The sequence below is a fragment of the Anopheles nili genome, unplaced genomic scaffold (assembly GCF_943737925.1).
Source record: "Anopheles nili unplaced genomic scaffold, idAnoNiliSN_F5_01 U_low_cov_15, whole genome shotgun sequence".
NCBI classification, from domain to species: Eukaryota; Metazoa; Arthropoda; class Insecta; order Diptera; family Culicidae; genus Anopheles; species Anopheles nili.
Window position 1 is genome coordinate 13,039 of NW_026525553.1, and position 22,602 is coordinate 35,640.

The window sequence follows — 22,602 nt, forward strand, 5'->3', positions numbered from 1 at the left end:
TTAGTACATCCTCGATCTAAAAAAAATTTTTTTAGTACATCCTCGATCTAAAAAAATTTTTTTAGTACATCCTCGACCTAAAAAAAATTTTTTTAGTACATCCTCGATCTAAAAAAATTTTTTTAGTACATCCTCGACCTAAAAAAAATTTTTTTAGTACATCCTCGATCTAAAAAAATTTTTTTAGTACATCCTCGATTTAAAAAAAATTTTTTTAGTACATCCTCGATCTAAAAAAATTTTTTTAGTACATCCTTGATATGAAAAAATTTTTTTTAGTACATCCTCGAACTAAAAAAATTTTTTTAGTACATCCTCGATCTAAAAAAATTTTTTTAGTACATCCTCGATCTAAAAAAATTTTTTTAGTACATCCTCGACCTAAAAACAATTTTTTTAGTACATCCTCGATCTAAAAAAATTTTTTTAGTACATCCTCGATCTAAAAAAATTTTTTTAGTACATCTTCGATCTAAAAAAAATTTTTCTAGTACATCCTCGATCTAAAAAAAATTTTTTAGTACATCCTTGATATGAAAAAAATTTTTTAGTACATCCTCGATCTAAAAAAAATTTTTTTAGTACATCCTCGATCTAAATAAATTTTTTTAGTACATCCTCGATCTAAAAAAATTTTTTTAGTACATCCTCGATCAAAAAAAATTTTTTTAGTACATTCTCGATCAAAAAAAATTTTTTTAGTACATCCTCGATCTAAAAAAAATTTTTTTAGTACATCCTTGATATGGAAAAAATTTTTTTAGTACATCCTCGATCAAAAAAAAATTTTTTAGTACATCCTCGATCTAAAAAAATTTTTTAGTACATCCTCGATCTAAAAAAAATTTTTTTAGTACATCCTCGATCTAAAAAAATTTGTTTGGTACATCCTTGATATGAAAAAATTTTTTTTAGTACATCCTCGATCTAAAAAAATTTTTTTAGTACATCCTCGATCTAAAAAAAATTTTTTAGTACATCCTCGATCTAAAAAAAACTTTTTTAGTACATCCTCGATCAAAAAAAATTTTTTTAGTACATCCTCGACCTAAAAAAAATTTTTTAGTACATCCTCGACCTAAAAAAAATTTTTTTAGTACATTCTCGATCTAAAAAAATTTTTTTAGTACATCCTCGATTTAAAAAAAATTTTTTAGTACATCCTCGACCTAAAAAAAATTTTTTTAGTACATCCTCGATCTAAAAAAATTTTTTTAGTACATCCTCGACCTAAAAAAAATTTTTTTAGTACATTCTCGATCTAAAAAAATTTTTTTAGTACATCCTCGATCTAAAAAAAATTTTTTTAGTACATCATCGATAAAAAAAAAATTTTTTAGTACATCCTCGATCTAAAATAAAATTTTTTTAGTACATCCTCGATCTAAAAAAAAATTTTTTAGTACATCCTTGATATGAAAAAATTTTTTTTAGTACATCCTCGATCTAAAAAAATTTTTTTAGTACATCCTCGATCTAAAAAAAATTTTTTTAGTACATCCTTGATATGAAAAAATATTTTTAGTACATCCTCGATCTAAAAAAATTTTTTTAGTGCATCCTCGATCAAAAAAAATTTTTTTAGTACATCCTCGATCTAAAAAAAATTTTTTTAGTACATCCTCGATCAAAAAAAATTTTTTTAGTACATCCTCGATCAAAAAAAATTTTTTAGTACATCCTCGATCTAAAAAAAAATTTTTTATTACATCCTTGATATGAAAAAAATTTTTTTAGTACATCCTCGATCTAAAAAAAATTTTTTTAGTACATCCTCGATCTAAAAAAATTTTTTTAGTACATCCTCGATCTAAAAAAAATTTTTTAGTACATCCTCGATCTAAAAAAAACTTTTTTAGTACATCCTCGATCAAAAAAAATTTTTTTAGTACATCCTCGACCTAAAAAAAATTTTTTAGTACATCCTCGACCTAAAAAAAATTTTTTTAGTACATTCTCGATCTAAAAAAATTTTTTTAGTACATCCTCGATTTAAAAAAAATTTTTTAGTACATCCTCGACCTAAAAAAAATTTTTTAGTACATCCTCGATCTAAAAAAATTTTTTTAGTACATCCTCGACCTAAAAAAAATTTTTTTAGTACATTCTCGATCTAAAAAAATTTTTTTAGTACATCCTCGATCTAAAAAAAATTTTTTTAGTACATCATCGATAAAAAAAAAATTTTTTAGTACATCCTCGATCTAAAATAAAATTTTTTTAGTACATCCTCGATCTAAAAAAAAATTTTTTAGTACATCCTTGATATGAAAAAATTTTTTTTAGTACATCCTCGATCTATAAAAATTTTTTTAGTACATCCTCGATCTAAAAAAAATTTTATAAGTACATCCTTGATATGAAAAAATATTTTTAGTACATCCTCGATCTAAAAAAATTTTTTTAGTGCATCCTCGATCAAAAAAAATTTTTTTAGTACATCCTCGATCTAAAAAAATTTTTTTTAGTACATCCTCGATCAAAAAAAATTTTTTTAGTACATCCTCGATCAAAAAAAATTTTTTAGTACATCCTCGATCTAAAAAAAAATTTTTTATTACATCCTTGATATGAAAAAAATTTTTTAGTACATCCTCGATCTAAAAAAAATTTTTTTAGTACATCCTAGATCAAAAAAAAATTTTTTAGTACATCCTCGATCTAAAAAAAATTTTTTTAGTACATCCTTGATATGAAAAAACTTTTTTTAGTACATCCTCGATCTAAAAAAATTTTTTTAGTACATCCTAGATCAAAAAAAATTTTTTTAGTACATCCTCGATCTAAAAAAAATTTTATAAGTACATCCTTGATATGAAAAAATATTTTTTAGTACATCCTCGATCTAAAAAAATTTTTTTAGTACATCCTCGATCTAAAAAAAATTTTTTTAGTACATCCTTGATATGAAAAAAATTTTTTTAGTACATCCTCGATCTAAAAAAATTTTTTTAGTACATCCTTGATATGAAAAAAATTTTTTTAGTACATCCTCGATCAAAAAAATTTTTTTAGTACATCTCCGATCTAAAAAAAAATTTTTTAGTACATCCTTGATATGAAAAAAATTTTTTTAGTACATCCTCGATCTAAAAAAATGTTTTTAGTACATCCTCGATCAAAAAAAATTTTTTAGTACATCCTCGATCAAAAAAAGTTTTTTTAGTACATCTTCGACCTAAAAAAATTTTTTTAGTACAACCTCGATCTAAAAAACATTTTTTTAGTACATCTTCGATCTTAAAAAATTTTTTAGTACATCCTCGATCTAAAACAATTTTTTAAGTACATCCTCGATCAAAAAAAATTTTTTTAGTACATCCTCGATCTAAAAAAAATTTTTTTAGTACATCCTTGATATGAAAAAAATTTTTTTAGTACATCCTCGATCTAAAAAAAATTTTTTTAGTACATCATCGATAAAAAAAAAATTTTTTAGTACATCCTCGATCTAAAATAAAATTTTTTTAGTACATCCTCGATCTAAAAAAAAATTTTTTAGTACATCCTTGATATGAAAAAATTTTTTTTAGTACATCCTCGATCTAAAAAAATTTTTTTAGTACATCCTCGATCTAAAAAAAAATTTTTTAGTACATCCTTGATATGAAAAAATTTTTTTTAGTACATCCTCGATCTAAAAAAATTGTTTTAGTACATCCTCGATCTAAAAAAAATTTTTTTAGTACATCCTTGATATGAAAAAATTTTTTTTAGTACATCCTCGATCTATAAAAATTTTTTTAGTACATCCTCGATCTAAAAAAAATTTTTTTAGTACATCCTCGATCTAAAAAAAATTGTTTTAGTACATCCTCGATCAAAAAAAATTTTTTTAGTACATCCTCAATCTAAAAAAAATTTTTTTAGTACATCCTTGATATGAAAAAAATTTTTTTAGTACATCCTCGATCAAAAAAATTTTTTTAGTACATCTCCGATCTAAAAAAAAATTTTTTAGTACATCCTTGATATGAAAAATTTTTTTTTAGTACATCCTCGATCAAAAAAATTTTTTTAGTACATCTTTGATCAAAAAAAATTTTTTTAGTACATCCTCGATCTAAAAAAATTTTTTAGCACATCCTCGATCTAAAAAAAATTTTTTTAGTACATCCTCGATCTAAAAAAATTTTTTTAGTACATCCTCGATCTAAAAAAAATTTTTTAGTACATCCTCGATCTAAAAAAATTTTTTTAGTACATCCTTGATATGAAAAAAAATTTTTTAGTACATCCTCGATCTAAAAAAATTTTTTTAGTACATCCTCGATCAAAAAAAATTTTTTTAGTACATCCTCGATCTAAAAAAAATTTTTTTAGTACATCCTTGATATGAAAAAAATTTTTTTAGTACATCCTCGATCTAAAAAAAATTTTTTAGTACATCCTCGATCAAAAAAATCTTTTTTTTAGTTCATACAAAGCGTGTGCGGCGGCACATTTTTATTCGAACAAACACACAGAAAACATGAACAGTGATAAAATGAAAACACATTAAAAAAAAAAATACACACAACATTTTGAAAAACAACATTCGTACGAAAGCAAAGTACGGCAAAACCGAAACCTCCCCTGGCTAATGATCGCCAGGCAACGACGTGCACGGAAACGGGGGTGGGGTTATGTTCGCTCGGGTGCCCCTCAACACATTCTGCGGTACCGAAAAGCCCCCGTGGCTGGTCGACAGGGGCACAGATGACCGCAGATAATGCAAAAAGTCACCCGGTTCGGCCCATGGTTCTCGGTGAACGGAAGTAACTCCCCAAGTAGCATTCGAGCAGTCGATTTGTATGGAAAAAAGTGACATTTTCGAGCGGCTCGCGACGGCCATTTTCGTACGTCCCCCCTACGTAGATCCGATCTGTTCGACTGAGGCCCTTAAAAGATCGCCGACCGCTCGCTCTCTCTCTCTCTCCGCGAGTCGCAGGCCGGCGCTGTCGACACGATCAGACCTGCGTAAATGCGCGAGACGACACATGCGTACACGCGCCATGTGGCACCGACCTTCGTTTTTTCTCATTTTTTCCCCATTATCGCCTATTTCGCGCTGGCCGCTTTACACATGCGTGACGGCTGAAGTTCTTTTCTTTCTCTTCGTTACACTACATATTTTGACATGTTTTTTTTTGTTTTCCGTTCGATTTTTCTCATTATTGGTGTTTGGTGGATATAGCGCTTTGGTGGATTTGGATTGCCGATTTAGAAGCATCTCCAACACCTTCGAACCGGTGTATTTTCGTGCGTTTTCGTTCCAGCTGTGCTGAGTTGAGTGAAGAGCGTGAGAGAAGGGACATTCTGAAATGTTTTATTAAGAGTTAAGTTTAAATTCGACTCACCTCTGCCAGCCAGCCAGCCAGCCAACAATCCGTGGCGAGTTGAACCGAGTGTTGCACGTTTGACACGTTGATCTTTCCGGCCTGCTTAGTTGACTGACGTACGCTCTCGCTTTTGTTTTTTATTTGGGTGGACAAACAGAACGAATTCGCGTCGGCGGTACCGCTGGAGATCGCGCCACAAACTTTAACCTTTCAACGACAGCCTCTTTCAAGACGAATGCCCCCCAAAAAGGCCGGTTCATCCACAACAACCTGGCATACCGAGCAACAACAGTTTCGAGAGGCGTTAATACATAATTCGGCCGAAAACACACAAACGTAATGCAGCGCAACACTGCTGTGTTGCAGAACAGTTGAGAGCCGAACAAACAAAGAATTTGCCTTCGCTGATTTGTCAGTGCTTGAAGTCAGTGCCTTGCTCTTTTAAGAGAGAGTGTTAACCGTAGCAATAAGAAAAATTAGTTCTAACACAGCCTTTCCTTTAACCTAACAAATTAACAACAGCTGATGAGCAAAATGCATTCGAATTAAATCTTGCGAATGAAGGTTTGTTTTTTTGTCCAAAACGCATTTGATCTTTTTCGAGAGTAAAATGTCCACAAATGATGTGCAAAAGAAAGCGCACACTGCCTAGGGATGTTATTTTTGATCGCATTTTTTCCTAGCACAATGTGCTCGTGGCTTCAACGTGGTGTTAGCATAAAAATAGGTTCATTCGACAATCTTCTTACATTATTTGCTACGATCGGTTCTAATAATTTTGAAACGGGAAGCAGAAACACTGTTAGTCAATTTTTTATAAGGAAAATTGAGATATGCAGCTACACGAGTTCATTTAAAGGATGAGAACGTAAAAGACGTTTGTCATCGTCGGCAAATAGTAGTTTGAATAGTTTAGAAGTAAATAGTTTTATGATATTTTTTTCGCAGCTTCTTGCTTAATTTTCTTTAAAATGTTGTTAAAAACGCAGGTGTGTTATGATTAATATGTTAATGATGTTATTCATTTTAAGTTATAGTTTGTTGGCATGGCCAGGCTTTAATAAAAAAAGTTCATTAATGTTTTTTTATGCATAGCTTGTTACATTTATCGACAGTGTTTTGCAAACATTATATGAGGATCTTTACAAAGATAGAGAAAAAAAAAGTAATGTACCTTAGCTGATGTACTTTATCATCGATTTATTATACCTCATTTATAGTGCTTGAACTTAAACTTCCCGTGTACAAAAATATTTTTGTTACATGCGCATAGAGGGGTTTGAAATAGTTTACCCCCTTAACCCGAACATATATATGTATCTTTTGGTAAAAAAATCAGGAAAAACCGCATAAACAGGATTCCGTTCTCATTCGGGGTGCCTAAAAAATATACGAGCAAAAGAGACCGAGGCAAGCGAAGCGAGTCATAAAAGCGAAAATGCCATTTATGAAACACAATACAGCCCTTGTTATTTAAAAACGGTCAAAAAAAAAAAGGTACATCAGAAAAAAAAAACCGTTCATCAGATCCGATCGTTCATTAGCATTTAGATATAGTTTGGGAAATAACTATTTCACATTTCCACACACATTTATACCTAGGTATCAGGTTTAGAAATTCAAAGTTTTTACAGGTTTTATTGGTTTTTTTTATCCATGGTAAGTCTTAACAAGAAAATAAATCTTATAATTGCTTTTAAACTACAATTAGTGTCGAATGCCACAGCAATCTCCAAAGCTTATATATGATCAATATATATGATATGATGTCAGTATATGATATGATGAAGGTAAAACATCAGATATCAGTTTCAATGATAGTATAAAAAAGTATGTTAATTTGCTTATTATCGTTTCATTATTATTTTACTCTCCAAAAGTGAGAGGACATTGAGGATCTCTATGATTTCGTAATACTAGAAAAAATGGCAGGCGGCTGCATTTCATGCGTGTTTTGGTCTATTCCGCTGGTCAAAATATCACACCTCGTACCGTAATCATGCGTTCACATCGTGCGATCGCTGATCAAAATAAAACATAACCTCACAAGCGCGGAATAGCAGTAGCTACTGCCAGGAATCACTGAAAAGAAACTCACGACGGAGGCTCTCAAAAAGGCTTGAATTTTTGCGGGGTTTTTCTCGTCAAAATTGCAACCGCGGCCGGGTAACGCTGCGTGCGTGCTTGGCTTCGCTTCTAATTTCTCATTTCTGTAGCTCAGTTTTTCTTTCAAAGGTAAAGAGAACGCAAGCCCGTGAGCGCGCTTACGCTCGGCGCTCTCTTTGGGTGGGTGTAAAACCTATACCGCGGTTCCGGAACCAAATCGTGCTATCTTCAGCAGTAGCGTATGCGAGAAGGGTATAGTTCGTATACGACGCATGAGTGGAGTGAAAGGAAAAGAAAATCCATAAGACATAATCGCACACCCCCGTAGAGGGATGAATCAAATTTTTCCTTCGATAAAAATTTATGATATTTAGAAAATGTTACAGCCATAATTTTACTTGATTCATAAAACGATACTTTAGGAAATGAATTTGTTGTTTTTGTGCTTCAATTTTACTTTTCGTAATATTTTTAAGTGATTTTTGCTAGTTATTTTTCCTTACATTTAATTAGCTATGCGAAGGAGGAAAACATGATGGGAAATTGTGTGTAATGAAACGTAAAATTTAAATATCAAATGTTTACTTTCAGCTATGGTGTGTTATTTTGCAGTACAAAAATATACTGATTTATGCTAAATCTCAAACCTAAACTCATTCATTCATTGGTCCAGGGATGCATTCATTTCGGTTGACGAAATTTGATGTTGAATTTTGTCAGCTGTATCAAAGTTGGTGAAGTTGGTGCGATTTTTGTAATAATTTTTGCTTAAAGTTCCAACTAATCTGCTAGTTGATTCGCCGACATATCCAAGAACTACAACGCGTGTAATATTTTGAAATACGTAGTTAAGTTGTACAATAATATTTGTTTGGATTCATGTACGAAAAAATTCAATTTCTCGCGTTGTCAATAACAGTAAGAACAGTGTCATAATTTACCAGTATCCTTAAAAAGGCCCTAACGTTTATAGATCATGCTGTCATTACTAATATTCCGCATTCGGTTAGTTACATTAGAACTTATTAGAGCTGTTGAAATTGAAGAACGTCGAAAGAAAACACGTGCAACAAATAAAAGGTGGCTCCGGAAGCGAAATCATGTCGTAGCGGAGGTTTCCATGGTGCGTGAATTAGCAGAAGAAAATGTATGGGACTTCAAAAATTATTTGCGAATGAGTGAAATAACTTTTAACCTCTTGCTGCGAAAAGTTCAAACACGACTTGCTAAACAAGACACGGTGATGAGGCTTGCGATTCCTCCACGTTCGCGGTTAATTTTGACGCTACGCTTTCTCGCAAACTGGACGAAGCTTCCGGAAAATATCATATGCATCAAGAATTTCTCCTAGCTGCATATCTTCAACAATCATGGAATCATGTGCAGCAATTCAGGAAGGATTAAAAGAGTACATTAAGGATTTATGATAGTATAAAAGAAAATACTAGTTTGTCGTTGCAGTCGGTGTCAAAAGTCCTTTTTTTCTGTTTGCAGCGACAATTTCCCAAACCAAGCGACAATTTCCCCATTGCTTAGGCGCCATAGACGGGAAACATGTGTTCCCGTGTGATCCGGCGCATTCTGGATCAACTTATTTTAACTACAAAAGGGAGCTTCAGTGTCGTATTAATGGCGTAGATGTGAATGCTGAATATAACGTTTTATCCGTCGATGCGAGAGTGCGTGATCCTCTGTTCAACTGCCTTTCCGTAGCCTAACGTCCGGCATCATTTGGGCTGACACAGGCTCTATCGGCAGACAGACAGACAGACAGACAGGCCGAAGTGTGCTTTTGATCGCCACCGTAACACGTCCTTCGCAATTGATCGCGCTGGTGCAGCAGCAGCACTGAATCTCTGACCACAAAACCCATCCGAAGCACTAGCACTACTAGCGCGGGGAAATATCGTGGGACAGAAAACTGCCTGAACTCTGCATCAGGTCAAGCAGGTTGAATCGAGGCCACCGAAATAGCCCGATCCGATGCGATCCGAATCCGATGACCCTCACCGACATTGGCATTGGCATTGGCGAACAGCTCGTCCGTCAGTTTCCGGTGGTCAAGTTCAGCCATTGGCCGGCAAACGGACTCCTTCTAAACCCCTTCGGAAGTTCACGACACGTGGTTCAGCCACCACAAGCTACTGAACGCGAGTTAACACTTCCACTTGGTGTAAGGGTTTTTTGAAAGGTTTCGGATTCCTCGGACAGAGTAACGCGTTGTAGAATTTTGAGCTAAATCTGAGGAATGTCTTTATTTTTACCTTTTTTTGTCTTTTTATATGCTAAAATGGGATGGATGGCTGAGGCTGACATGTTGTTTTGTTGCTTGATTTATGGTGGTTTTGGAGTACCGGAAGTTTTGGCGGGTGCACATGTTTTATTCGGATTCCAGGGGGGAATTCCAGTACGGGTTTTGGCGGATGCATATGTTCATTCAGGCGCCAGGGTACAGGTGATTAGCTGTTAATGATGTCGCTGAGCATTGTAAGCGGTTGCTTATTCGTCTCAGGCCTTTCCATTATTGTAGATATTGTAAAAAATAGAGGGTACGTGACGATACGATGCTAACTCGCGCTTACAACGAACGCACACTGAAAGAACCTCACCGAAAGCTCACTTGTGACTTTGGACGCATCGTGCAGGACTCGTTCGATAACCGATGCGTTCGGTTCGGCTACGGTTGGTGCACTGTTAGAAAAACATTTTTTTTTCTTCGGATAGTCCTTGATTAAAAACAATTTTCTTTAGTACATCCTCGATCTAAAAAAATTTGTTTAGTACATCTTCGATCTAAACAAAATTTTTTTAGTACATCCTCGATCTAAAAAAAATTTTTTTAGTACATCCTCGATCAAAAAAAATATTTTGTAGTACATCCTCGATCTAAAAAAAATTTTTTTAGTACATCCTTGATATGAAAAAAATTTTTTTAGTACATCCTCGATCAAAAAAAATTTTTTTAGTACATCCTCGATCTAAAAAAATTTTTTTAGTACATCCTCGATCTAAAAAAATTTTTTTAGTACATCCTCGATCTAAAAAAAATTTTTTTAGTACATCCTTGATATGAAAAAATTTTTTTTAGTACATCCTCGATTTAAAAAAATTTTTTTAGTACATCCTCGATCTAAAAAAAATTTTTTTCGTACATCCTCGATCTAAAAAAATTTTTTTAGTACATCCTCGATTTTAAAAAAATTTTTTTAGTACATCCTCGATTTAAAAAAATTTTTTTAGTACATCCTCGATCTAACAAAAATTTTTTTAGTACATCCTCGATCTAAAAAAATTTTTTTAGTACATCCTTGATATGAAAAAAAGTTTTTTAGTACATCCTCGATCTAAAAAAATTTTTTTAGTACATCCTCGATCTAACAAAAATTTTTTTAGTACATCCTCGATCTAAAAAAATTTTTTTAGTACATCCTCGATCTAAAAAAAATTTTTTTAGTACATCCTCGATCTAAAAAAATTTTTTTAGTACATCCTCGACCTAAAAAAAATTTTTTTAGTACATCCTCGATCTAAAAAAATTTTTTTAGTACATCCTTGATATGAAAAAAATTTTTTTAGTACATCCTCGATCAAAAAAATTTTTTTAGTACATCCTCGATCTAAAAAAAAATTTTTTAGTACATCCTTGATATGAAAAAATTTTTTTTAGTACATCCTCGATCTAAAAAAATTTTTGTAGTACATCCTCGATCAAAAAAAATTTTTTTAGTACATCCTCGATCTAAAAAAAAATTTTTTAGTACATCCTTGATATGAAAAAAATTTTTTTAGTACATCCTCGATCTAAAAAAATTTTTTTAGTACATCCTCGATCTAAAAAAATTTTTTTAGGACATCCTCGATCTAAAAAAAATTTTTTTAGTACATCCTCGATCTAAAAAAAAATTTTTTAGTACATCCTCGATCTAAAAAAATTTTTTTAGTACATCCTCGATCAAAAAAAATTTTTTTAGTACATCCTTGATATGAAAAAATTTTTTTAGTACATCCTCGATCTAAAAAAATTTTTTTAGTACATCCTTGATGTGAAAAATTTTTTTTAGTACATCCTCGATCAAAAAAAAATTTTTTTAGTTCATCCTTGATATGAAAAACTTTTTTTAGTACATCCTCGATCTAAAAAAATTGTTTAGTACATCCTCGATCTAAAAAAAATTTTTTTAGTACATCCTTGATCTAAAAAAATTTTTTTAGTACATCCTCGATCTAAAAAAATTTTTTTAGTACATCCTCGATCTAAAAATAATTTTTTTAGTACATCCTCGATCTAAAAAAATTTTTTTAGCACATCCTCGATCTAAAAAAAATATTTTTAGTACATCCTCGATCTAAAAAAATTTTTTTAGTACATCCTCGATCAAAAAAAATTTTTTAGTACATCCTCGATCTAAAAAAATTTTTTTAGTACATCCTCGATTTACAAAAAATTTTTTTAGTATATCCTTGATATGAAAAAAATTTTTTTAGTACATCCTCGATTTAAAATAAATTTTTTTAGTACATCCTCGATCTAAAAAAAATTTTTTTAGTACATCCTCGATCAAAAAAAAAATTGTTTTAGTACATCCTCGATCTAAAAAAAATTTTTTAGTACATCCTCGATCTAAAATAATTTTTTTTAGTACATCCTCGATCTAAAAAAATTTTTTTTAGTACATCCTTGATCTAAAAAAAATTTTTTTAGTACATCCTCGATCTAAAAAAATTGTTTAGTACATCCTCGATCTAAAAAAAATTTTTTTAGTATATCCTTGATATGAAAAAATTTTTTTTAGTACATCCTCGATTTAAAAAAAATTTTTTTAGTACATCCTCGATCTAAAAAAAATTTTTTTAGTACATCCTCGATCAAAAAAAAAATTGTTTTAGTACATCCTCGATCTAAAAAAAATTTTTTAGTACATCCTCGATCTAAAAAAAATTTTCTTAGTACATCCTCGATCTAAAAAAAATTTTTTTAGTACATCCTCGATCTAAAAAAATTTTTTTAGTACATCCTCGATCAAAAAAAATTTTTTTAGTACATCCTTGATATGAAAAAAATTTTTTTAGTACATCCTTGATATGAAAAAAATGTTTTTAGTACATCCTCGATCTAAAAAAATTTTTTTAGTACATCCTCGATCTAAAAAAAAAATTGTTTTAGTACATCCTCGATCGAAAAAAAATTTTTTTAGTACATCCTCGATCTAAAAAACCTTTTTTTAGTACATCCAAAGCGTGTGCATTGGCATATTTTGATTCGAACAAACACACGAAAACATGAACAGTGTTAAATGAAAACACATTTAAAAAAAATACACACAACATTCAAAAAAACAACATTCGTACGAAAGCAAAGTACGGCAAAACCGAAACCTCCCCTCGCTAATGATCGCCAGGCAACGACGTGCACGGACTCGGGGGTGGGGTTATGTTCGCTCGGGTGCCCCTAAACACATTCTGCGGTACCGAAAAGCCCCCGTGGCTGGTCGACAGGGGCACAGATGACCGCAGATGATGCAAAAGTCACCCGGCTCAGCTGTTGCTCGGTGATCCTCGGAAATCCGGCCCAGGCGACCACGCTGGATATGGAGTTGAGGCCAGATCCGACCCCGAATGGGTTGCCGACCCGACCCGTGTTATGAGTCATCCAATTCCCAAGTAGCGCTCGAGCAGTCGATTTGTATGGTGAAATTTGACATTTTCGAGCGGCTCGCGACGGCCATATTTTCGTACGTCCCCCCGACGTAGATCCGAATCTGTTCGACTGACTGCCTCTCCGTGAGTCGCAGGCCGGCGCTGTCGAGACGATCAGACCTGCGTAAACACGCGCCATGACACATACGCACACGCGCCATGTGGCACTGAGCTTCGTTTTTTCTCATTTTTTCCCCATTATCGCCTATTTCGCGCTGGCCGCTTTACACATGCGTGACGGCTGAAGTTCTTTTCTTTCTCTTCGTTACACTACATATTTTGACATGTTTTTTTTTGTTTTCCGTTCGATTTTTCATCATTATTGGTGTTTGGTGGACATAGCGCTTTGGTGGATTTGGATTGCCTATTTAGAAGCATCTCCAACACCTTCGAGAGAAGAGCGTGAGAGAAGGGACATTCTGAAATGTTTTTTTAAGAGTTAAGTTTTAATTCGAATCACCTCTGCCAGCCAGCAAGCCAACAATCCGTGGCGAGTTGAACCGAGTGTTGCACGTTTGACACGTTGATCTTTCCGGCCTGCTTAGTTGACTGACGTACGCTCTCGCTTTTGGTTTTTTATTTGGGTGGACAAACAGAACGAATTCGCGTCGGCGGTACCTCTGGAGATCGCGCCGCAAACTTTAACCTTTCAACGACAGCCTCTTTCAAGACGAATGCCCCCCCCCAAAAAGGCCGGCCGGTTCATCCACAACGACCTGGCATACCGAGCAACAACCGAGCAACAGTTTCGAGAGGCGTTAATACATAATAATAGCCGAAAACACACAAACGTAATGCAGCGCAAACACTGCTGTGTTGCAGAACAGTTGAGAGCCGAACAAACAAAGAATTTGCCTTCGCTGATTTGTCAGTGCTTGAAGTCAGTGCTTTGTTCTTTTAAGAGAGAGTGTTAACCGTAGCAATAAGAAAAATTAGTTCTAACACATCCTTTTCTTTTACCTAAACTTAACAACAGCTGATGAGCAAAATGCATTCGAATTAAATCTTGCGAATGAAGTCTTTTTTTTTTTCAAAACGCATTTGATCTTTTTCGAGAGTAAAATGTCCACAAATGATGTGCAAAAGAAAGCGCACACTGCCTAGGGATGTTAGTTTTGATCGCATTTTTTCCTAGCACAATGTGCTCGTGGCTTCAACGTGGTGTTAGCATAAAAATAGGTTTAAGTTCATTCGACAAACTTCTTACATTATTTGCTACGATCGGTTCTAATAATTTTGAAACGGGAAGCAGAAACACTGTTAGCGAATTTTTTAGAAGGAAAATTGAGATATGCAGCTACGAGAGTTCATTTAAAGGATGAGAACGTAAAAGACGTTTGTCATCGTCGGCAAATAGTAGTTTGAATAGTTTAGAAGTAAATAGTTTTATGATATTTTTTTCGCAGCTTCTTGCTTAGTTCCCTTAAAATGTTGTTAAAAACGCAGGTGTGTTATGATTAATATGTTAATGATGTTATTCATTTTAAGTTATAGTTTGTTGGCATGGCCAGGCTTTAATAAAAAAGTTCATTAATGTTTTTTTATGCATAGCTTGTTACATTTATCGACAGTGTTTTGCAAACATTATATGTAGATCTTTACAAAGATAGAGAAAAAAAAACAGTAATGTACCTTAGCTGATGTACTTTATCATCGCTTTATATACCTCATTTATAGTGCTGGAACTTAAACTTCCCGTGTACAAAAATATTTTTGTTACATGCGCATAGAGGGGTTTGAAATAGTTTACCCCCTTAACCCGAACATATATATGTATCTTTTGGTAAAAAAATCAGGAAAAACCGCATAAACAGGATTCCGTTCTCATTCGGGGTGCCTAAAAAATATATAAGCAAAAGAGACCGAGTTAAGCGAAGCGAGTCATAAAAGCGAAAATGCCATTTATGAAACACAATACAGCCCTTGTTATTTAAAAACGGTCAAAAAAAAAAAGGTACATCAGAAAAAAAAAACCGTTCATCAGATCCGATCGTTCATTAGCATTTAGATATGATTTGGGAAATAATTGTTTCACATTTCCACACACATTTATACCTAGGTATCAGGTTTAGAAATTCAAATTTTTTACAGGTTTTATTGGTTTTTTTTATCCATGGTAAGTCTTAACAAGAAAAAAATCTTATAATTAATCTTAAATTACATTTAGTGTCGAATGCCAGAGCAATCTTCAAAGCTTATAACATTGCCTATTAAATTAGGGCGCTGACCATGTGTCAAAATATATTTTCTTGCAATCGATAGCAGTAAAAATCTTTATGAAAGCAATACATTCGCAGAGGTTGAATTTTATCAGACAGGTTTAACAAAATGAGAGAAAATCGTTGAAATCGGCAAAACATCAGATATCAGTGATGGTAAACAAGAATGGTATTTTTTGTTTATTATCGATTGATTAACACACACTCCAAAGGTGATAGCATTGAGGATTTCTATGATTTCACAAAGCTAAGAAAATGGTAGGCGGCTGCATTTGATAGGTATTTTGTTCTATTCCGCTGGTCAAAATATCACACCTCGTATCGTAATCATGCGTCCACATGCGATCGGTGATCATAGAACATTAGCTCACAAACAGAATATAGGTAGAAATTGTGCAGGTACCTTCAACATGGGCGAAAAATGTAAGGGCAAGTCAAACGCAGGTAAAGTGGCCTGCGCGGGAAGAAAACCTACCCCAACAAAGGCACTGCTGCGGACGACCGCATTCTCTCGGGTGGGCTTTTTCTCTCGGAGTGCTGCTACGCTCATGTAAAATGCTCGTCGAATGGAGCATTTTTCTCTCTCAGTCGAAGAAATTCAAAACCCCGTGTGATTGTAGTGACAAAGGACGTGTAGGAAAAATCTCCATGTATCATCGGAAGAGTTAAACAAGCGCTCGAATCGCGAACATCGCTAACGTTAAAGCCAAAAAAAGGGTTACTTGAGTTCTCACCGGTGTCGACCTCACTACTACTCCTTAACCGGCCTGCTGAGCATCGAACTTGAATCATCGTCGTCGATGCGAGAGTGCGTGATCCTCTGTTCAACTGCCTTTCCGTAGCTTTGGGCTGACACAGGCTCTATCGGCAGACAGACAGACAGACAGGGCGAAGTGTGCTTTTGATCGCCACCGTAACACGTCCTTCGCAATTGATCGCGCTGGCAGCAGCAGCACTGAATCTCTGACCACAAAACCCATCCGAAGCACTAGCACTACTAGCGCGGGGAAATATCGTGTGACAGAAAACTGCCTGAACTCTGCATCAGGTCAAGCAGGTTGAATCGAGGATCGCGCTACGAACGAGTTCTTCGAACACGTCTTCCTGTTCCTGTTTCCTGCCTCTGGTGCTGTGCGATCCTAGCGGAAGTGTGAGCCGTGGCCGTGAGAAATTTACGCACCAGCGACCATCTGTCGAATCCACCGCCACAGTGGGGCAGCCAGGAACAAATCGCGGTCATAAGTATTTTTTGTCAGAATTGCTTGGTTTTTTTCCTTACAAAAAGGTGTTGAATGTGTTGACCAATTACTCATTTAAGACGATTGTTGGAAGTGAACATCCAGAGCGTGCCACTTGCATCTGCATATAGCATGTTGATAACGCCATGATTCAAGCATTTCATGTACATATGTCATAGCCCCGGGTGCATCGGCACTAATTCTTCACGTGCTACGTTTATGTGTGAATTTTTCACGTTTATTCACGTTTATTCGTATTTCTTTTAGGACATAAATTTTAATATTAAAAAATATAATAGCTGTGCTTAATATTGAAAAATTGCATTTTAAAATCAAGCGTTATTTCGTCACCCATGTTTTGGGTGACGCGGCACGCAAGGTCTTATAGATGCTTAACGTTTTAGCAAATAATTTGAATTTAGTATGTTTTATTTCAAAAAAAAAATCTTCTGTTACTTCTGTTGTTCAAAATTTAGCTTTTTATTACATCTTCTACTGTTCATTTGTTCATCTCCTTCATGTAAAGCCATGTACTACAGGATTTTCATCATCTGCTGTCCATAGCTCAGGGCCTGTCATACAAGAGTCATCGTCATTCAGAAGGAATTTTTTAACTACTTGCACGTGTCTTCTAAAGCATACACTCGTGATGATTGTTCTTGCGTGAGTGGTTCTGTCCCGTCTGAAGCATTTGTGACGTGATGCTAATGCTGCTTCTCCTACACATCCTATGGGTACAGGAGAATGTAATAAGATGTCTCGTGCATGAGTTGCTGGCACTTTTTTTTACCAATTATACAACTCCAAAAACTTTCTATAGGTAGCATTACAATATTTTCCAAATGCTGCAGCATCTACAGACTTCTATAGGCAGCTGATGACTATAGGAATGTTTCCGAACCTATCGATAAGATCTTCATCAACATCCACAAATGAGCTTGCTAAGCTTGGATTTGAAAAAAAAAACGTCGACAAACAATTTCCCGCTGTACTGTTTCCGCAAGATCCTGGTCGTGGTTGATCCACTTTCACTCCAAAAGCATTATACAGCTGCTGGCGAACAATTTTTTGTTCCGGTTTTCGACCTCCTTAGTAATCCTCCATTTGTTTCTTACAGTGATACAGTGATAAGAAATGTTCAAAATACATTGGCAAAAAAACCGTAGCCAGCAATGAAAGGGGTGGAATACCGCGGCTCAATGCACATGGAATTGGATTAAAGCCGCTTTCCAGCATCTACAGCTAGATCATTCATCTGTACAGGAGAAAAGCACTACAAACTGGACACAGCACATGGTTGGATTTCGAGTAATTATTGATCGATCACTTTTCCTATCTATCTATGGTGAGCAAAAAATTGGACCTTCAACTCTATACTTTTTCCCTCCGCTTAAGCGCACTGTCCTTTTTTTTCCAAGGATTTGTAAGTTCACTCTCTATTTCACTTGTCGTTTGAGGTACAAATTCCCTAGTCTCGTTTGCCAAAAACCATTGAAATTGGTCTACAAACTCTGTTACTTTGCGCTTTGGTATCGTCACTAATGAATAGCTGGACTGGACACATAGCGGTTATAGAAATATAATCTATCATCTCGTTCACTGTTAACGTGTTGGTGATACTGTGAATGTCCGGCAGAACCGCCCATACCCCAATTGCACAACGATACCAAATTTGCCGAATTTAGCTTGTTTTGTTCCAAAATATTCTTCAAAAACCTCCCGTCGCAGCTCTGCTGTGACATTTGCTAGAGATTGAACTCTCACTTTCACACTATTTTCGCTCGCTTGTATACCTGAGCGAACACATAACGTTTTTCGCCTTTTTGCACTTCTTTATACGCTGGAAATCGTGAACGATCTTTCGATAAATTATAATCAATGCAAAATTCAAACGCCTCCCTCTCCGTTCGTCAGCTGTGTTTGACTCGGATTTTGCACTTAAGGCGAGTTGGATCGATTCGAACTTATTTGCTTTACGAGCTATTTTGCTTGCAAATTCTAGCACTTCTTCCAAAATTATATATTTTTCACCCAAATCACGCCGATTCTGCGCCGTCTTTGTCGTTTGCCAATAATTTCGAAAGATTTACGAGAGCTCTTCCAACTCTGCTATCATTCTCCTTCTGTGTGTGTGTGCTTTCGCTTTGACATACAATATAAAAAATTTGAATTTAGCCACTTTTGATTATATTTTTCCAATCGCATTCGGTGTCGATTGGATCCATCGTACAATTGTTTTCCATTCACTAAGAGCAATTTTATTCGCTGTCGAACAGACTTTACTAGCAAATTTCTTGTTTTAACCACTTGCAGAATATAATTGCAAATAATTTCCGTGTTTTCTTTTAACTGAATTTGAAAGCTTGATTTGCTTTAAAACATCTTTAATGATGAAATAAGCCATGTTGTCTGTATACGTTTTATGTTTGGAATGAACTTAAATGTGAACTAGTAGAACTAATCATATAAGCTATGGGTTCAGCTTAATGTCATCCTACATGCCATTACGTTACGTGGGAATCCCATATATATTATTCAATAAAATTATGCTTTTAATAAACCTTCAATGGGGAGTAACCACTGTTATTGAGGTGGCTTTTATTTGCCTTACGGGGGAGGGGGCTTTTCACATATTATGCTAGCATAAAAACTTACCAGCTACCTGTACTATCGACAGCACAGTTTTCACAAGGGAGGTGAGTATTATTGAGCCGGTGATGTTTATAAGCTAACATATCTAGCGTCAGTTAACCATGCGGCTCCAGATGTTAAAAAAAAGGTTTACCTACAAGATTTGATTTTACAAACGAGTGCGCAAGTATGCGCAGCTGGAAAACTGACTTTAAAAGTTTTGTTTTAAATATTAAACTAACGTTACTGAACATTTGGCGATGTTACTTTTTGATACTTTTTTTTTGATTCATTACCAAAGTTGAAAAATATGTTTTTTTTCCTCTTTTTATTTTCAAAAAACAATATTTTTTTTTCTTTTTATTATAAGATAAATTTATTTAAATAACTTTACAAACAATGAAAACTTTTTTAATCTTTCGAACTGCATGCAATTTGCATATGATATTGTAGAGAAACAGAGCAAAACATCCCACGAAACAAGAACGCTCAATGTCCAGAAGAACCCTGTAATTTTGGCTTTTTCTTAGTCAACTATTTCTTTATTCATCACCATGTTCAAAAATACCCTACCATATGTGTAAAAAATTGGACATATGACCGGCTTTTCCCCAACGTGCGCACCGTCATGACCGCTCGGTGTTGCTCAATGGTGGCCAGTTTGCGCAGTTTGTAAATCCGATGACCCTCACCGGCGAACAGCTCGTCCGTCCGTTCCGGGTCGTAACGAACGCTTGGTGTCGTTCAAAATTTCAGCCATTGGCCGGCAAACGGACTCCTTCTAAACCCCTTCGGAAGTTCACGACACGTGGTTCAGCACACCACAAGCTACTGAACGCGAGTTAACACTTCCACTTGGTGTAAGGGTTTTTGGAAAGGTTTCGGATTCCTCGGACAGAGTAACGCGTTGTAGAATTTTGAGCTAAATCTGAGGAATGTCTTTATTTTTACCTTTTTTTGTCTTTTTCTATGCTAAAATGGGATGAATGGCTGAGGCTGACATGTTGTTTTGTTGGTTGATTTATGGTGGTCTGAAGTTTTGGCGGGTGCACATGTTTTATTCGGATTCCCGGGGGGAATTCCAGAACGGGTTTTGGTGGATGCATATGTTCATTCGGGTGCCAGGGTACAGGTGATTAGTTTTTAATGATGTCGCTTTAGCAGGTAAGCGGTTGCTTATTCGTCTCCGGCCTTTCCATTGTTGTAGATATTGTAAAAAAAACAGAGGGTACGTGACGATACGATGCTAACTCGCCCCTCCTTAAATTTTAAGGCTCCGTCCGAAAAACTGCCATCATCGCCGGCGGTTTAATGGTATCGGTCTGGATTTCTTGTTGGGGTTGATCTGATGTAGTTTTAGAAGTAGGCTGTCCTCGGATGTTTATGACTGTTCTGTTTTGCTTTCTGATGTTTAGGCATACACAAATAACAATCAATAGCATTATCGGTGTACTTGCTAAACTGGTTTTAGACCAACCGTTCCAAGTGAAGCTCTTCGATTCTAATCGAATTTGATGCATCTCTTTCCTAAGTTCCACATGTATTGAATAAAGATGTTCGAGATTGGGGTTTAGCACGTTGTTTACTGATGTAACGTTTCAGCCATAGATAGGGAGATTCAGCGGTGATCCATGTAGTTCTGTTTTGTTATTTGAAATCTCTTCCTCATTCAGGAATATTTCACAAGATTTGTATGACAGGAGAAACGAACCTGTCAGATTTCTCTTCTTTAGACCGCACGTGGTTTTTATTGTAAATTCAACGGCTGAGTTGATAAGAATGTGCATCATGTCTAGATGGATAATTTCGAATTTTGTTGGGTTCGCTACAAAATCACATGGTACTTGCTGTCCTCGTAGAAGGGCTGGGACACATTCGCCTTTATCTTCTTGCAATTCTTTTAAATCATAGATATACTTGTTGCCGTTTGGTATGATGAAGAGTTGGGAGTTTAGGGATAGGTAAAATTGTTTAGGTACATGAATTTTCTTATTCCTATTTGTTATTGTTGTTTTTAGGCTGCCCACATGGACAGAGGAGGCGTGGTAGGCCCAAACTGAGATGGAGTGATGGCGTGGATGCGTCCGCCTAAAAGGCCCGCGGATCAACGATTGGCAGGCGACGGCGCTCGACCGCGAGCGGTTCCGGTTTCTCCTGGAGCAGGCCAAGACCGCGAAGCGGTTGTAGCGCCTGATAACGTAACGTAACGTGAACAAAAAAAAATTTATGGATCGTCCTTGATCAAAAAAATTTTTTTAGTACATCCTCGATCTAAAAAAAATTTTTTAGTACATCTTCGATCTAAAATAAATTTGTTTAGTACATCCTCGATCTAAAACAATTTTTTTAGTACATCCTCGATCTAAAAAAATTTTTTTAGTACATCCTCGATCTAAAAAAAATTTTTTTAGTACATCCTTGATATGAAAAAAATTTTTTTAGTACATCCTCGATCTAAAAAAATTTTTTAGTACATCCTCGATCAAAAAAAATTTTTTTAGTACATCCTCGATCTAAAAAAAATTTTTTTAGTACATCCTCGATCTAAAAAAAATTTTTTTAGTACATCCTTGATATGAAAAAAATTTTTTTAGTACATCCTCGATCTAAAAACATTTTTTTAGTACATCCTCGATCTAAAAAAAATTTTTTAGTACATCCTTGATATGAAAAAAATTTTTTTAGTACATCCTCGATCAAAAAAAATTTTTTTAGTACATCCTCGCTCTAAAAAAAATTTTTTTTAGTATATCCTTGATATGAAAAAATTTTTTTAGTACATCCTCGATCTAAAAAAAATTTTTTAGTACATCCTTGATATGAAAAAATTTTTTTTAGTACATCCTCGATCAAAAAAAATTTTTTTAGTACATCCTCGCTCTAAAAAAAATTTTTTTTAGTATATCCTTGATATGAAAAAATTTTTTTAGTACATCCTCGATCTAAAAAAATTTTTTTAGTACATCCTCGATCTAAAAAAAATTTTTTAGTACATCCTTGATATGAAAAAAATTTTTTTAGTACATCCTCGATCTAAAAAAATTTTTTAGTACATCCTCGATCAAAAAAAATTTTTTTAGTACATCCTCGATCTAAAAAAAATTTTTTTAGTACATCCTCGATCTAAAAAAAATTTTTTTAGTACATCCTTGATATGAAAAAAATTTTTTTAGTACATCCTCGATCTAAAAACATTTTTTTAGTACATCCTCGATCTAAAAAAAATTTTTTAGTACATCCTTGATATGAAAAAAATTTTTTTAGTACATCCTCGATCAAAAAAAATTTTTTTAGTACATCCTCGCTCTAAAAAAAATTTTTTTTAGTATATCCTTGATATGAAAAAATTTTTTTAGTACATCCTCGATCTAAAAAAATTTTTTTAGTACA

The 22,602-nt window shown here is 34.3% G+C and overlaps 1 protein-coding gene across 1 annotated transcript; it reads right to left on the reverse strand.

Moving 5' to 3' along the window:
* Positions 1–20,480: 20,480 nt before the first annotated feature.
* LOC128730105 (uncharacterized) lies at positions 20,481–21,231 on the reverse strand (the record flags this gene model as incomplete). The annotated part of the gene is given in 1 exon segment (XM_053823142.1): positions 20,481–21,231. A coding segment is annotated over 1 exon segment (751 nt), but the record flags the coding sequence as incomplete, so codon positions are not given.
* Between the last annotated feature and the right edge of the window lie 1,371 nt (positions 21,232–22,602).